The 18,033-nt window shown below is 47.1% G+C and overlaps 1 protein-coding gene across 4 annotated transcripts in view; it reads right to left on the bottom strand.

The window, feature by feature from the left end:
• Positions 1-18,033, bottom strand: part of TECR (trans-2,3-enoyl-CoA reductase) — a 164,197-nt gene that overhangs the window by 78,123 nt on the left and 68,041 nt on the right. For all 4 annotated transcript variants that reach the window (XM_063931729.1, XM_063931730.1, XM_063931728.1 and 1 more), the window contains one exon: positions 484-599. In XM_063931729.1, the coding sequence (XP_063787799.1) occupies positions 484-599 (116 nt within the window). The remainder of the gene's footprint in view (positions 1-483; positions 600-18,033) is intronic.

Below are 18,033 nucleotides of genomic sequence, written 5' to 3'. Positions count from 1 at the left end.
ATGCAGATGAATGAAATAGTTACTGCTGCATACTGTATGTTTTCATATTAATACGTACAGGTATACTCTTCCAGTTATTTAGCTTCAAATGATTCCATATCTGATTCAGATACCTTCAGCTAGAAAATAAGGCCGTCTTTGGGCCTCCAAACTGTTGCTATGGTTGTAAAATAAGCTAAAAATCTCTAAAAACTATGCTGGAATACTGTAAATACTTCTATGGTCTGACTGATTATGGGCTGTTTTATATTATCGTTCTGAAAACACTAGTACTATCTGTCCGTAAAGTGCATCTTTAGAGGATAAAAATTGTACATAAAGGAAATATGGCCGGATCCAAGCACAGAACGTGAACAGCCAGGTTACAGTATAAACACAAAATGATGTGTCAAAAGCTGAAATGGACCTTCTCATTGAGCCATGTACTGTATGTGTGGAAGTACTCATTTCTACAGATAGAAACACATTGTCAGGAGTACTCACTGGACCACCGAGTGCCGGCTTGTGATGAAGTCATATTTGGGGCCATAAATAAAGGGGACTCGGAAGTAGAAGAGTAAGTAGATAAGGAGAGGCCCCGCGTACTCTGTGAGGAATACCTGTAGACACACAAAGGCAGGTTTTAGGACTCTTGAACCTACAGGTAGAGTAAAATTCAGTCATTATACACATAAAAATGCAGAAAATATAAAATTGCGTTTTATTGTAATATTTTGTCTCAGAGCTGTTGAAAAGCAATGGATCCAACACAGCAAAAGAACATGAGCTGACATTTTCACTGACAAAGCAGAGCCCAGATTGCAGACACTTGTACTGCGCTATGTTCTACACTTGCCCTCCCTTTGATGTACAATCGCATTTGCACCACATAAGCTGTTGGCATCCTGCTCTAATTAGACAGACTATCATTAGACAGACTATCTGTGCCAGGAATCATGACTGCGTGGATAGATGCTTGTTTATGTAAATAAACCTCAGGTCTATATGTATTCGGAATAACTGCACACTTGCTGCAATCCATTCTGTATACACCTAATAACTGATGCTCTATTAGGAGTTTGTTTGGGAACATAAACGGAGTTAGTGAATTGGAAAATATATACAGCATGAGGGAAAGAAAAACTAAATTCTGTGTCAGATGCAGTCAAACGACGAATATACTGTCATCTACATCAGTTTAAAATGTACTATTTGTAAATAAATTCACATAAAAAGTCCAACTGTAAAGCTGCATATACAATAGACTCTATGAGCGACGTCGTCTAGTGTTTCCACTCCAGGGTCGGGCGGTTGGCGGCCGCCGTACACACTGAGCAATATGAACGTTCACATCATTCAGTGAAGTCACGCAGCGGCCGGGCCGTGCAGGTAGATCCTGGACGACAGTCCAGATTGAGCATGCATGCACTGCAGACACCGAGGGTCGGCCGCCTTCACCGGCATACACACTTGCCGAGAAAGGGAACAAAGTCGCTCATGAAGGGAGAAAAAAAAGCAACGTTGTTCATTTTATCGGCAAGTGTGTATGCACCTTAAGTGCTTCCAATGTCCAGGCAGATCTAGCTCGGACATATTGATCGAAAAAGATGGCACTCAAAATTTATTATAAGAAGAACGTTTACATTAATGTACCACATGAAAATCCTGATGTGGTAAATCATTATACACCTCCTTTTGCTACTAAATAGCGTTTGCCAGGGGCTTCGTGTGCGTGGATTTCTGTTATTGATCAGCTAAACTAATTTTACAAAGACAGTAGTGCCATCTAATATTGGGATGAATATTTTATATTGTAAACACTGATCACAACATTTCTTTATAAACAATGTATGCAGTTTTTCCTTCAGGGATTAACACAAAAAGATGCTTGGGGCTACTAACTCGTGAGCAAGCCACGTAAAGCTGCCCATGAGAGAAGCAGCTGGTCCTGTGTGTGTGTGTGGATGGGGATCAGCAGCAATCCCCAGGGGCAAACCGATGTGACTAGGCATATACTGACAGCTTCCTCCTGTTGTACAAAGGAATATATGCATACTGACAGTTTCTACTCCTTTAATAAAGAAGTACAGTAGGTGTAACACTGAAAGCTTCCACATGTATTATATAGAAGTAGGTGTATGTTCAGAACTCTTGAGCACTGCCATCCATAAATTAAATTATGCCTAGCATCCCTGACATTTTATACATTGAAGTGATCCCTTGACTGCATCGCTAATAATAATAATTAGTAATTATGATTTATATCCCCAATTGTACAAAGAAACAACCTCTGAATATTCTATAAAGAAAATAGGATTTTTATTACCTACCAGTAAATCCTTTTCTCGTAGTCCGTAGAGGATACTGGGTCCACATTAGTACCATGGGGTATAGAAGGGTCCACTAGGAGCCTTGGGCACTTTGAGAAATCAATAGTGTGCACTGGCTCCTCCCTCTATGCCCCTCCTACCAGACTCAGTCTAAACTGTGCCCGAGGAGACGGACATACTTTGAGAGAAGGATTTAAAAGAACAGTGGTGAGATTCAAACCAGCACAACAAAACAAGAGGAAAGCCATGCTAACCAAACTTGAACAGGAACAGCAACAGCTGAACCAAAAACCATACCTAACTAAGTAACAGTGCAGGAAAACAAGAAGCACCAGACGGGCACCCAGTATCCTCTACGGACTACGAGAAAAGGATTTACCGGTAGGTAATTAAAATCCTATTTTCTCTTACGTCCTAGAGGATACTGGGGTCCACATTAGTACCATGGGGATGTACCAAAGCTCCCAAACCAGGTGGGAGAGTGCTGAGGTTACTGCAGAATTGATTTACCAAACTGAAGGTCCTCAGAGGCCAAAGTATCGTACTTGTAGAACTTAGCAAACGTGTTCAAACCTGACCAAGTAGCTGCTCGGCACAGCTGTAAAGCCGAGACACCCCAGGCAGCCGCCCAGGACGAACCCACCGACCTAGTAGAGTGGGCCTGTACAGATCTTGGAACCGCACACCTGCCGTAGAATAAGCATGCTGGATAGTAAGTCTGATCAAGCGAACAATAGACTGCTTTGAAGCAGGACACCCAATTTTATTGGGATCATAGAGAACAAACAGCGAGTCGGATTTCCTGTGACGAGCTGTCTGCTTCACATAGATCTTCAAAGCCCTCACAACATCCAAGGACTTTGAAGTAGTCATAGGCAAAGTGATTCACTGAACGGAGTTGAGACACATGACTCATGGAGTGTCTCGAGTCAGTGTCTCGGCACATGAGTCATGACTCATTTGTATTGGAATGTATTGCAGACAGTGCACATGATTCAGTGAGTTGCCAGAGACTCAGTGCTGGTGACTCATGGAGGGAGTGACACAGTCCTCTGGGAGTTGGCTCACCTAGTTATTCAGCTGCACTGATTGTACAGTGCACCTGGGGGAGGCAGCTGCTTATGCACTGATAATAATATATTAATATAGATTCAGTGTTATGTAGATATATTATTAATAACCAATTATTTAATACTAGTTACTGAATATGCACATTACTTCTGGCTAAGGAGAGAAAGCTTAACAGCCATGAAACACATCATTCAGTCACAATCACATTGAGCAGGAACAGTGAGCACTGAGCTGAGAGCACTGTACCGCAGGAGCTCCACCTCCTGCAGGCTAGTGCATGAATCAGATCCATCCACTGAGTCTACACAGTGTACAACTGTCTCGACTCACAGGCAGACTCAGGAATCAGGATGAATGAATCAGGCACAGCAGCGCAGCACTCACTGACTGGTGAGTTGTGACTGCTCCCTCCCCCCTCCCACTGGGTGTCACCTGGTATTGCCGCTGGCCAATCACAACGACACACTCAGTCTCCTCCCTCTGGGTGAGAGAGGCTACTGCTGCAGCTGTCTCGACTCATTAAACGGTGAGTGACTCGAATCATTCATACTTCCTGATGATTCGAGTCACTGTGTTGAGAGAGAGAGTCAGTGGCCATCTCTACTTTGAAGTAGCAGAGGTGTCGGTAACCACCAGAACCACAATAGGTTGGTTGATCTGAAACGCAGACACCACCTTAGGAAGAAATTGCTGACGAGTTCTGAGTTCAGCTCTATCTTCATGAAAAATCAAATAGGGGCTCTTGCGAGACAACGCTCCCAGCTCCGACACACGTCTTGCTGAAGCCAAGGCCAGCAGTGTGACAGTCTTCCACGTAAGAAACTTTACGTAAACGTCCTGTAAAGGCTCAAACCATTCCGATTGTAGGAACTGCAACACCATATTGAGATCCCAAGGTGCCGTAGGAGGCATAAAGGGCGGTTGGATGTGTAGAACACCCTTCAAAAATGTCTGAACCTCAGGGAGAGTAGCCAATTGTTTTTGGAAGAAAATGGATAAGGCCGAAATCTGGACTTTTAAAGGAACCCAAACGGAGACCCACATTCACACCTGACTGCAGAAAAAAGAGAAGACGTCCCAGTTGAAATTCCACTGCAGGAAATATCCTGTTCTCACACCAAGAGACGTATTTTTTCCAAACACGGTGGTAATGTTTAGACGTTACCCCCTTTCTGGCTTGGATCAAGGTTGGAATAACCCTGTCCGGGATCCTTTTCCGGGCTAGAATTTGATGCTCAACCTCCATGCCAACAAAAAACGTAGCCGTGGTAAGTCTTGATAGACGAACAGCCCCTGTTGTAGAAGATCCTTGCGAAGAGGTAGAGGCCACGGGTCCTCTAGGAGCATCTCCAGTAGCTCCGCGTACCAGGCCCTTCTTGGCCAATCCGGAGCAATGAGAATTGCTTGAACCTTTTACCTTTTTATTCTTTTGAGAATTTTTGAGATCAATGGAAGTGGTAGAAACACGTAAACCATCTGGTAGACCCATGGTGTCACCAGATCGTCCACTGCTGCTGCTTGTGGGTCTCTCGACCTGGAACAATGGGGCTCATTCAGAATTGATCGTAGTTGTGCTAAATTTAGCAAAGCTATGATCAGGCACACAGACATGCGGGGGGGGGTCACCCAGCACAGGGCTAGTCCACCCCGCATGTCAGTGCCGCTCCCCCCTTCCCCCGCAGAAATGCAAAAGCAGCGCACAGCGGAGATGCTTTTGCATCTCAGGAGTTACTCTCATCCAGTGCAGCTCCTGCGGCTGGCCAGGAGAACCTCTTCGCTGCCCCGGATCGCAGCGGCTGCGTGTGATGTCACGCAGCCGCCGCAGCTCGCCCCCCAACGGTCCGGCCAAGCCTGCATTAGCCGGACAGCGCCCCCCTAAATGGCGGCTTAATGCCGCCGTCCAGCCACCTTCTGCCCAGCGACCACCTCTGCCTCAGAAGCGATCGCTAGGCAACGACGGCCTTAGGCCGTCTGGCATGCGCCGGTGCACTGCGGCGCATGCGCAGTTCCCACCCGATCACTGCGCTGCGAAAAACTGCAGCGAGCGATCAGGTCGGAATGACCCCCAATACCGCTTGATCTTCTTGTTGAGATGAGAGGCCATCATGTCGATTTGTGGCATTCCCCACCGAGGTGTCAAGCACCCGAACACCTCTGTGTGAAGGCCCCACTCTCCCGGGTGGAGGTCATGTCTGCTGAGGAAGTCTGCTTCCCAATTGTCTACTCACGGAATGAAGATTGCCGACAATGCCACAGCGTGTCTTTCTGCCCAGAGGAGGATCCTTGTGACCTCTGACATTGCTGCTCTGCTCTTCATTCCTCCCTGTCGGTTTATGTACGTTACCATCATCACATTGTCCGACTGAACCGGAATGGCGTGATCTTGAAGCTGTGATGCCTGTAGAAGGGCGTTGTATATGGACTTTAGTTCCAGAATGTTGATCGGAAGAATAGTTTCCCGACGACCATTTTCCTTGGAACTGTTCCCCTTGGGTGACTGCTCCCCCACCTCTGAGGCTTGCGTCTGTGGTAAGCAGAATCCAATTTTGAATCCCGAACTTTCGGCCCTCGGTCAGGTGAGAAGTCTGAAGCCACCACAGAAGAGAAATCCTTAAGTATCCTCTGGTGCATGTGAAGATGCGATATGGACCATTTGTCCAACAGATCCAACTGGAAGGGCCTTGCGTGAAACCTTCTGTACTGCAGTGACTCGTAAGAGGCTACCATCTTCCCCAGGAGGCGAATGCATAAATGCACCGATATCCGGGTCGGTTTTAGAAGGTCCCACACCATCGACTGGATTACTATCACCTTCTCCAATGGAAGGAACACCTTCTGTGCCTCCGTAACCAGTATCATCCTCAAGAACGGAAGCCTCCGTGTGGGTTCCAGGTGAGATTTAGGCAGGTTCAGAATCCACCTGTGATCCTGGAGCAGACGGGTTGAGAGGGCAACAACAAAAACAAGAATTGTGGGGGTAGTTCAGCTGGCGCTAAGCTGCTCAGATGCAACAGGTTTCAGAATAAATGTCACCACATTTAGATCAAAAAACAAAAACCAGCAATTTGAAACACTGTCATACACCACAAGCCTAGAATAAGATATCACCGTAATGTTCCTTTTAGACTGGAAAGTAAGTTCTGTTCTTCTGAGTTGAATCTCCAATTCAGATCAATAGAGTATGGGATTCTCGAGTATAGATGTCATAAAAGACAAAATAACAAGAACAGACCAATGTGTAGTAGATACAATCAGAATTTATTATTGTTCATACAATGTCATTAAATGATTAACATAAATTCGAGGCGTACCCCACTCACACTAGAAAATGGGAGTATAAGGCACCTAAAAGTTTCTTTGTGGGGTCAACTTTTTATATTTATATAACACCCAGAGTGATACAGTAGAATCGCAGTCAGACTAAAGAGGGCCTTGTGACAATTTCCTGGAGGAGACAGGTGATGCGTACCCCAACACTCACACTCAGTGCGCTGGTAACAAACATATAAAGGTATCTTTCTCTCCTTCAGAAATAAAGGCAATCCAGAGATCGCGTACCGCAACTCACGATTTAAGGGACTGTGTGACTCCTATCGAGGTATCTTTGGACGTTTCCATGGAAATCACAATTAGAAGTCTCTGGTATGGTCTCCAGATGTAGATCACATAGGAAGATAAAAAAAAACAGCCAATGTGTAGTAGGTCCTACTAGTATTTGGTGTGGTGAACAGGGTATCTCTGATGAGTTTAGATAGACTCAGAGCGTACCCCACTCACACGTATATAGAGAGCTCTAAACATATAATGGTTTCTTTCTGGTAAAACATACACCGGATTCAAACAAGCTTCCAGGAATAAACAGCCAGTGCGTACCCCAACACTCGCACTCTGGAGGCAGGTTAGAAACTCATAAAAGGTATCTTTTCTTTTCTCAAAAGCAATAGATGGTCATTCAATATGGCGTACCCCAACTCACAGTTTAGTGTGGTGGAAGACTCCTATCAAGGTATCTTTAGACTCCCAGTAGAAAATGTGGCTTGTATATTGAATCATGTATAATTCCGTTAACCCCAGAAAAATAAGAATTTACTTACCGATAATTCTATTTCTCGGAGTCCGTAGTGGATGCTGGGGTTCCTGAAAGGACCATGGGGAATAGCGGCTCCGCAGGAGACAGGGCACAAAAGTAAAGCTTTCCGATCAGGTGGTGTGCACTGGCTCCTCCCCCTATGACCCTCCTCCAAGCCAGTTAGGTACTGTGCCCGGACGAGCGTACACAATAAGGGAGGAATTTTGAATCCCGGGTAAGACTCATACCAGCCACACCAATCACACTGTAAAACCTGTGATCTGAACCCAGTTAACAGTATGATAACAGCGGAGCCTCTGAAAGATGGCTCACAACAATAATAACCCGATTTTTGTAACTATGTACAAGTATTGCAGATAATCCGCACTTGGGATGGGCGCCCAGCATCCACTACGGACTCCGAGAAATAGAATTATCGGTAAGTAAATTCTTATTTTCTCTATCGTCCTAGTGGATGCTGGGGTTCCTGAAAGGACCATGGGGATTATACCAAAGCTCCCAAACGGGCGGGAGAGTGCGGATGACTCTGCAGCACCGAATGAGAGAACTCCAGGTCCTCCTTAGCCAGGGTATCAAATTTGTAGAATTTAGCAAACGTGTTTGCCCCTGACCAAGTAGCTGCTCGGCAAAGTTGTAAAGCCGAGACCCCTCGGGCAGCCGCCCAAGATGAGCCCACCTTCCTTGTGGAATGGGCATTTACATATTTTGGCTGTGGCAGGCCTGCCACAGAATGTGCAAGCTGAATTGTATTACACATCCAACTAGCAATAGTCTGCTTAGAAGCAAGAGCACCCAGTTTGTTGGGTGCATACAGGATAACAGCAAGTCAGTTTTCCTGACTCCAGCCGTCCTGGAACATATTTTCAGGGCCCTGACAACATCTAGCAACTTGGAGTCCTCCAAGTCCCTAGTAGGTGCAAGGCACCACAATAAGCTGGTTCAGGTGAAACACTGACACCACCTTAGGGAGAGAACTGGGGACGAGTCCGCAGCTCTGCCCTGTCCGAATGGACAAACAGATATGGGCTTTTTTGAGAAAAAACCACCAATTTGACACTCGCCTGGTCCAGGCCAGGGCCAAGAGCATGGTCACTTTTCATGTGAGATGCTTCAAATCCACAGATTTGACTGGTTTTAAACCAATGTGATTTGAGGAATCCCAGAACTACGTTGAGATCCCACAGTGCCACTGGAGGCACAAAAGGGGGTTGTATATGCAATACTCCCTTGACAAACTTCTGGACTTCAGGAACTGAAGCCAATTCTTTCTGGAAGAAAATCGACAGGGCCGAAATTTGAACCTTAATGGACCCCAATTTGAGGCCCATAGACACTCCTGTTTGCAGGAAATGCAGGAAACGACCGAGTTGAAATTACTTTGTGGGGCCTTCCTGGCCTCACACCACGCAACATATTTTCGCCACATGTGGTGATAATGTTGTGCGGTCACCTCCTTTCTGGCTTTGACCAGGGTAGGAATGACCTCTTCCGGAATGCCTTTTCCCTTAGGATCCGGCTTTCCACCGCCATGCCGACAAACGCAGCTGCGGTAAGTCTTGGAACAGACCTGGTACTTGCTGAAGCAAGTCCCTTCTTAGCGGCAGAGGCCATAAGACCTCTGTAAGCATCTCTTGAAGTTCCGGGTACCAAGTCCTTCTTGGCCAATCCGGAGCCATGAGTATAGTTCTTACTCCTCTACGTCTTATAATTCTCAGCACCTTAGGTATGAGAAGCAGAGGAGGGAACACATACACCGACTGGTACACCCACGGTGTTACCAGAACGTCCACAGCTATTGCCTGAGGGTCTCTTGACCTGGCGCAATACCTGTCCCGTTTTTTGTTCAGACGGGACGCCATCATGTCCACCTTTGGTATTTCCCAACGGTTTACAATCATGTGGAAAAAAATAAGAATTTACTTACCGATAATTCTATTTCTCGGAGTCCGTAGTGGATGCTGGGGTTCCTGAAAGGACCATGGGGAATAGCGGCTCCGCAGGAGACAGGGCACAAAAAAGTAAAGCTTTTACCAGATCAGGTGGTGTGCACTGGCTCCTCCCCCTATGACCCTCCTCCAGACTCCAGTTAGGTACTGTGCCCGGACGAGCGTACACAATAAGGGAGGCAATTTGAATCCCGGGTAAGACTCATACCAGCCACACCAATCACACCGTACAACTTGTGATCTAAACCCAGTTAACAGTATGATAACAGAAAGAGCCTCTTAAAGATGGCTCCTTAACAATATAACCCGAATTTGTTAACAATAACTATGTACAGTATTGCAGATAATCCGCACTTGGGATGGGCGCCCAGCATCCACTACGGACTCCGAGAAATAGAATTATCGGTAAGTAAATTCTTATTTTCTCTATCGTCCTAAGTGGATGCTGGGGTTCCTGAAAGGACCATGGGGATTATACCAAAGCTCCCAAACGGGCGGGAGAGTGCGGATGACTCTGCAGCACCGAATGAGAGAATTCCAAGTCCTCTTTTGCCAGGGTATCAAATTTGTAGAATTTTACAAACGTGTTTTCCCCCGACCACGTAGCTGCTCGGCAGAATTGTAATGCCGAGACCCCTCGGGCAGCCGCCCAAGATGAGCCCACCTTCCTTGTGGAATGGGCCTTAACAGATTTAGGCTGTGGCAGGCCTGCCACAGAATGAGCAAGTTGAATTGTGTTACAAATCCAACGAGCAATCGTCTGCTTAGAAGCAGGGGCACCCAACTTGTTGGGTGCATATAGTATCAACAGCGAGTCAGATTTTCTGACTTCAGCCGTCCTTGAAATGTATATTTTTAAGGCTCTGACAACGTCCAACAACTTGGAGTCCTCCAAGTCGCCAGTGGCCGCAGGCACCACAATAGGTTGGTTCAGGTGAAACGCTGATACCACCTTAGGGAGAAAATGCGGACGAGTCCTCAGTTCTGCCCTATCCGAATGGAAGATTAGATAAGGGCTTTTATAAGATAAAGCCGCCAATTCAGATACTCTCCTGGCGGAAGCCAGGGCCAGTAACATAGTCACTTTCCATGTGAGATATTTAAAATCCACCTTTTTCAATGGTTCAAACCAATGGGATTTGAGGAAATCTAAAACTACATTTAGATCCCACGGTGCCACCGGAGGCACCACAGGAGGCTGTATATGCAGTACTCCTTTAACAAAAGTCTGTACCTCAGGAACTGAGGCCAATTCTTTTTGGAAGAATATTGACAGGGCCGAAATTTGAACCTTAATAGATCTCAATTTGAGACCCATAGACAATCCTGATTGTAGGAAAAGTAGGAAACGACCCAGTTGAAATTCCTCCGTCGGAACACTCCGATCCTCTGCACCACGCGACATATTTTCGCCAAATGCGGTGATAATGTTTCGCGGTGACTTCCTTCCTTGCCTTAATCAAGGTAGGAATGACTTCTTCTGGAATGCCTTTCCCTTTTAGGATCTGGCGTTCAACCGCCATGCCGTCAAACGCAGCCGCGGTAAGTCTTGAAAGAGACAGGGACCCTGTTGTAGCAGGTCCCTTCTCAGAAGTAGAGGGCACGGGTCGTCCGTGACCAACTCTTGAAGTTCCGGGTACCAAGTCCTTCTTGGCCAATCCGGAGCCACTAGTATTGTTCTTACTCCTCCTCACCGTATAATCTTCAATACCTTTGGTATGAGAGGCAGAGGAGGAAACACATATACTGATTTGTACACCCAAGGTGTTACCAGTGCGTCCACAGCTATTGCCTGTGGATCTCTTGACCTGGCGCAATACTTGTCCAGTTTCTTGTTGAGGCGAGACGCCATCATGTCTACCATTGGTCTTTCCCAACAGTTTATTAGCATGTGGAAGACTTCTGGATGAAGACCCCCCTCTCCCGGGTGAATATCGTGTCTGCTGAGGAAGTCTGCTTCCCAGTTGTCCACGCCCGGGAAGAACACTGCTGACAGTGCTATTACGTGATTCTCCGCCCAGCGAAGAATCTTGGCAGCTTCTGCCATTGCACTCCTGCTTCTTGTGCCGCCCTGTCTGTTTACATGGGCGACCGCCGTGATGTTGTCCGACTGAATCAACACCGGTTTTCCTTGCAGGAGTGGTTCCGCCTGGCTTAGAGCATTTTAGATTGCTCTTAGTACCAGAATGTTTATGTGAAGAGACTTTTCCAGGTTCGTCCATACCCCCTGGAAGTTTCTTCCTTGTGTGACTGCTCCCCAACCTCTCAGGCTGGCGTCCGTGGTCACCAGGATCAAATCCTGTATGCCGAATCTGCGGCCCTCCAATAGATGAGCCTTTTGCAACCACCACAGAAGATATACCCTTGTCCTTGGTGACAGGGTTATTCGCAGGTGCATCTGAGGATGCGACCTTGACCATTTGTCCAACAGATCCCTTTGGAAAATTCTTGCATGGAATCTGCCGAATGGAATTGCTTCGTAAAAAGCCACCATTTTTCCCAGGACTCTTGTGCATTGATGTACAGACACCTTTCCTGGTTTTAGGAGGTTCCTGACAGGTCGGATAACTCCTTGGCTTTTTCCTCGGGAAGAAAAACCTTTTTCTGAACCGTGTCCAGAATCATCCCTAGGAACAGCAGACGTATCGTCGGAAAACAGCTGCGATTCTTGGAATATTTAGAATCCAGTCGTGCCGTCGAAGAACTACTTTAGATAGTGCTCTTCCGACCTCCAACTGTTCTCTGGAACTTGCCCTTTTTAGGTCGTGCAAGTAAGGGATAATTTAGATGCCTTTTTTCTTTGAAGAAACATCTTTTCGGCCATTACCTTGGTAAAAAGGCCCGGGGTGCCGTGGATAATTCAAACGGCATCGTCTGAAACTGATATTGACAGTTCTGTACCACGAACCAGAGGTACCCTTGATGAGAAGGACAAAATTTGGACATGGAGGTAATCCTTGATGTCCAGGGACACCATATAGTCCCCTTTTTTCCGGTTCGCTATCACTGCTCTGAGTGACTTTATCTCGATTTGAACCTTTTATGTAAGTGTTCAAAACATTTTAGATTTAGACTATGTGTCACCAAGCCGTCTGGCTTCAGTACCACAATATAGTGTGGAAAAATAATACCCTTTTCCTTGTCGTAGGAGGGGTACTTTGATTATCACCTGCTGGATATACAGCTTGTGAATTGTTTCCAATGCTGCCTCCCTGTCGGAGGGAGCCGTTGGTAAAGCAGACTTCAGGAACCTGCGAGGAGAAGATGTCTCGACTCTCCAATCTTTACCCCTGGGATAATACTCGTACGATCTAGGGGTCAACTTGCGAGTGATCCCACTGCGCCCTGAGACTCTTGAGACTACCCCCCCACCTTGAGTCCGCTTGCACGGCCCCAGCGTCATGCTGAGGACTTGGCAGACGCGGTGGAGGGCTTCTTTTCCTGGGAAAGGGCTGCCTGCTGCAGTCTACTTCCCTTACCTCTATGTCTGGGCAGATATGACTGGCCTTTTGCCTGCATGCCCTCATGGGAAAGGAAAGATTGAGGCTGAAAAGACGGTGTCTTTTTTAGCTGAGATGTAACTTGGGGTAAAAAAAGTTGGATTTCCCAGCTGTTGCTGTGGTCCCCAGGTCCGATGGACCGACCCCCAAATAACTCCTTCCCTTTATACAGCAATACTTCCATCTGCCGTATGGGATCTGTATCACCTGACCACTGTCGTGTCCCTGACATCTTCTGGGAGATATGGACAACGCACTTATCTTGATGCCAGAGAGCAAATATCCCTCTGTGCATCTCACATACATATATATAGAATGCATCCTATTAAATGCTCTACATGAATAAAATATTTTCAGTCAGGGAATCCGACCAAGCCAACCCAGCACTGCATCTCCAGGCTGATGGCGATCGCTGGTCGCAGTATAACCACCGTATGTGTGTATATACTTTTTAGGATATTTTTCCAGCTTCCTATCAGCTGGCTCCTTGAGGGCGTCCGTATCTGGAGACGGTAACGCCACTTGATAAGCGTGTGCGCGCCTTATCACCCTAAGGGGTGTTTCCCAACGTACCCTAATTTCTGGCGGGAAAGGGTATAACGCCAATATTTGCTATCGGGGTAACCCTACGCATCATCACACACTTCATTTTATTTTATCTGATTCAGGAAAAACTACAGGTAGTTTTTTCACTCCCACATAATACCCTTTCTTGTGGTACTTGTAGTATCAGAAACACGTAACACCTCCTTCATTGCCCTTAACGTGTGGCCCTAATGAGAAATACGTTTGTTTATTCACCGTCGACACTGTATTCAGTGTCCGTGTCTGTGTCTGTGTCGACCGACTGAGGTAAATGGGCGTTTTTAAAACCCCTGACGGTGTTTCTGAGACGCCTGGACCGGTCCTAATAGATTGTCGGCCGTCTCATGTCGTCAACCGACCTTGCAGCGTGTTGACATTCTCACGTAATTCTCTAAATAAGCCATCCATTCCGGTGTCGACTCCCTAGAGAGTGACATCACCATTACAGGCAATTTCTCCGCCTCCTCACCAACATCGTCCTCATACATGTCGACACATCTGACAGAGGACAGGACCCACTAGCCCTTTGGGGAGACAGAGGGAGAGTCTGCCAGCACACACCAAAAACGCTATAATTATATAGGGACAACCTTATATAAGTGTTTCTCCCTTATAGCATCTTTTATATATATACAATATCGCCAAAATCAGTGCCCCCCCTCTCTGTTTTAACCCTGTTTCTGTAGTGCAGTGCAGGGGAGAGCCTGGGAGCCTTCTCTCCAGCTTTTCTGTGAGAGAAAATGGCGCTGTGTGCTGAGGAGATAGGCCCCGCCCCTTTTTCGGCGGCTCGTCTCCCGCTATTTTTGAAGTTAGGCAGGGGTTAAATATCTCCATATAGCCTCTGTGGGCTATATGTGAGGTATTTTTTGCCTCTAATAAGGTTTTTATTTGCCTCTCAGAGCGCCCCCCCCAGCGCTCTGCACCCTCAGTGACTGTTGTGTGAAGTGTGCTGAGAGGAAAATGGCGCACAGCTGCAGTGCTGTGCGCTACCTTTATGAAGACTCAGGAGTCTTCAGCCGCCGATTTTGGACCTCTTCTCTCTTCAGCGTCTGCAAGGGGGCCGGCGGCGCGGCTCCGGTGACCATCCAGGCTGTACCTGTGATCGTCCCTCTGGAGCTAGTGTCCAGTAGCCAAGCAGCAAATCCACTCTGCACGCAGGTGAGTTCACTACTTCTCCCCTAAGTCCCTCGTTGCAGTGATCCTGTTGCCAGCAGGACTCACTGTAAAGTAAAAAACCTAAGCTAAACTTTCTCTAAGCAGCTCTTTAGGAGAGCCACCTAGATTGCACCCTTCTCGTTCGGGCACAAAATCTAACTGGAGTCTGGAGGAGGGTCATAGGGGGAGGAGCCAGTGCACACCACCTGATCTGGTAAAAGCTTTACTTTTTTGTGCCCTGTCTCCTGCGGAGCCGCTATTCCCCATGGTCCTTTCAGGAACCCCAGCATCCACTTAGGACGATAGAGAAACTTCCCGATGAAGTTTCCACTCTCCCGGGTGGAGGTCGTGCCTGCTGAGGAAGTCTGCTTCCCAGTTTCCATTCCCGGGATGAAACACTGCTGACAGTGCTATCACATGATTTTCCGCCCAGCGAAAAGTCCTTGCAGTTTTTGCCATTGCCCTCCTGCTTCTTGTGTCGCCCTGTCTGTTTACGTGGGCGACTGCCGTGATGTTTTTCCCACTGGATCAATACCGGCTGACCTTGAAGCAGAGGTCTTGCTAAGCTTAGAGCATTATAAATTTACCCTTAGCTCCAGTATATTTATGTGGAGAAAAGTCTCCAGACTTGATCACACTCCCTGGAAATTTTTTCCTTGTGTGACTGCTCCCCAGCCTCTCGGGCTGGGCTCCGTGGTCACCAGCATCCAATCCTGAATGCCGAATCTGCGGCCCTCTAGAAGATGAGCACTCTATAACCACCACAGGAGAGACACCCTTGTCCTTGGATATAGGGTTATCCGCTGATGCATCTGAAGATGCGATCCGGACCATTTGTCCAGCAGATCCCACTGAAAAGTTCTTGCGTGAAATCTGCCGAATGGAATTGCTTCGTAGGAAGCCACCATTTTTACCAGGACCCTTGTGCAATGATGCACTGTTTTTAGGAGGTTCCTGACTAGCTCGGATAACTCCCTGGCTTTCTCTTCCGGGAGAAACACCTTTTTCTGGACTGTGTCCAGAATCATCCCTAGGCACAGCAGACGTGTCGTCGGGATCAGCTGCGATTTTGGAATATTTAGAATCCACCCGTGCTGTTGTAGCAGTATCCGAGATAGTGCTACTCCGACCTCCAACTGTTCCCTGGACTATGCCCTTATCAGGAGATCGTCCAAGTAAGGGATAATTAAGACGCCTTTTCTTCGAAGAAGAATCATCATTTCGGCCATTACCTTGGTAAAGACCCGGGGTGCCGTGGACAATCCAAACGGCAGCGTCTGAAACTGATAGTGACAGTTCTGCCCCACGAACCTGAGGTACCCTTAGTGAGAAGGGCAAATTTGGGACATAGAAGGTAAGCATCCCTGATGTCCCGGGACACTATATAGTCCCCTTCTTCCTGGTTCGTTATCACTGCTCTGAGTGACTCCATCTTGATTTGAACCTTTGTAAGTGTTCAAAAAAAAAATTTTTAGAATAAGTCTCACCTAGCCTTCTGGCTTCAGTACCACAATATAGTGTGGAATAATACCCCTTTTCTTGTAGTAGGAGGGGTAATTTAATTATCACCTGCTGGGAATACAGCTTGTGAATTTTTTCCCATACTGCCTCCTTGTCGGAGGGAGACCTTGGTAAAGCAGACTTCAGGAGCCTGCGAAGGGGAAACGTCTCGACATTCCAATCTGTACCCCTGGGATACTACTTGTAGGATCCAGGGGTCCTGTACGGTCTCAGCGCCATGCTGAGAACTTGTCAGAAGCGGTGGAACGCTTCTGTTCCTGGGAATGGGCTGCCTGCTGCAGTCTTCTTCCCTTTCCTCTATCCCTGGGCAGATATGATCTTATAGGGACGAAAGGACTGAGGCTGAAAAGACGGTGTCTTTTTCTGCAGAGATGTGACTTAGGGTAAAAACGGCGGATTTTCCAGCAGTTGCCGTGGCCACCAGGTCCGATGGACCGACCCCAAATAACTCCTCTTCCTTTATACGGCAATACACCTTTGTGCCGTTTGGAATCTGCATCACCTGACCACTGTCGTGTCCATAACATCTTCTGGCAGATATGGACATCGCATTTACTCTTGATGCCAGAGTGCAAATATCCCTCTGTGCATCTCGCATATATAGAAATGCATCCTTTAAATGCTCTATAGTCAATAAAATACTGTCCCTGTCAAGGGTATCAATATTTTTAGTCAGGGAATCCGACCAAGCCACCCCAGCTCTGCACATCCAGGCTGAGGCGATCGCTGGTCGCAGTATAACACCAGTATGTGTGTATATACTTTTTATGATATTTTTCCAGCCTCCTGTCAGCTGGTCCTTGAGGACGGCCCTATCTATAGACGGTACCGCCACTTGTTTTGATAAGCGTGTGAGCGCCTTATCCACCCTAAGGGGTGTTTCCCAACGCGCCCTAACTTCTGGCGGGAAAGGGTATACCGCCCATAATTTTCTATCGGGGGGAACCCACGCATCATCACACACTTTATTTAATTTATCTGATTCAGGAAAAACTACGGTAGTTTTTTCACATCCCACATAATACCCTCTTTTGTGGTACTTGTAGTATCAGAAATATGTAACACCTCCTTTATTGCCTTTAACGTGTGGCCCTAATAAGGAATACGTTTGTTTATTCACCGTCGACACTGGATTCAGTGTCCCTGTCTGTGTCTGTGTCGACCGACTAAAGTAAACGGGCGTTTTAAAACCCCTGACGGTGTTTTTGAGACGTCTGGACCGGTACTAATTGTTTGTCGGCCGTCTCATGTCGTCAACCGACCTTGCAGCGTGTTGACATTATCACGTAATTTCCTAAATAAGCCATCCATTCCGGTGTCGACTCCCTAGAGAGTGACATCACCATTACAGGCAATTGCTCCGCCTCCTCACCAACATCGTCCTCATACATGTCGACACACACGTACCGACACACAGCACACACACAGGGAATGCTCTGATAGAGGACAGGACCCACTAGCCCTTTGGAGAGACAGAGGGAGAGTTTACCAGCACACACCAAAAACGCTATAATTATATAGGGACAACCTTATATAAGTGTTTTCCCTTATAGCATCTTTTTTATATATTTCTAACGCCAATTTAGTGCCCCCCCTCTCTGTTTTAACCCTGTTTCTGTAGTGCAGTGCAGGGGAGAGCCTGGGAGCCTTCCCTCCAGCCTTTCTGTGAGGGAAAATGGCGCTGTGTGCTGAGGAGATAGGCCCCGCCCCTTTTTCGGCGGCCTCGTCTCCCGCTCTTAACGGATTCTGGCAGGGGTTAAATATCTCCATATAGCCTCCGGAGGCTATATGTGAGGTATTTTTTGCCAAAATAGGTATTCATTTGCCTCCCAGGGCGCCCCCCTCCCAGCGCCCTG

Source organism: Pseudophryne corroboree, chromosome 6 (assembly GCF_028390025.1).
Source record: "Pseudophryne corroboree isolate aPseCor3 chromosome 6, aPseCor3.hap2, whole genome shotgun sequence".
NCBI classification, from domain to species: domain Eukaryota; kingdom Metazoa; phylum Chordata; class Amphibia; order Anura; family Myobatrachidae; genus Pseudophryne; species Pseudophryne corroboree.
Note: the sequence above shows the minus strand (reverse complement) of the source record. Positions and strands in the feature narration are given on the sequence as shown.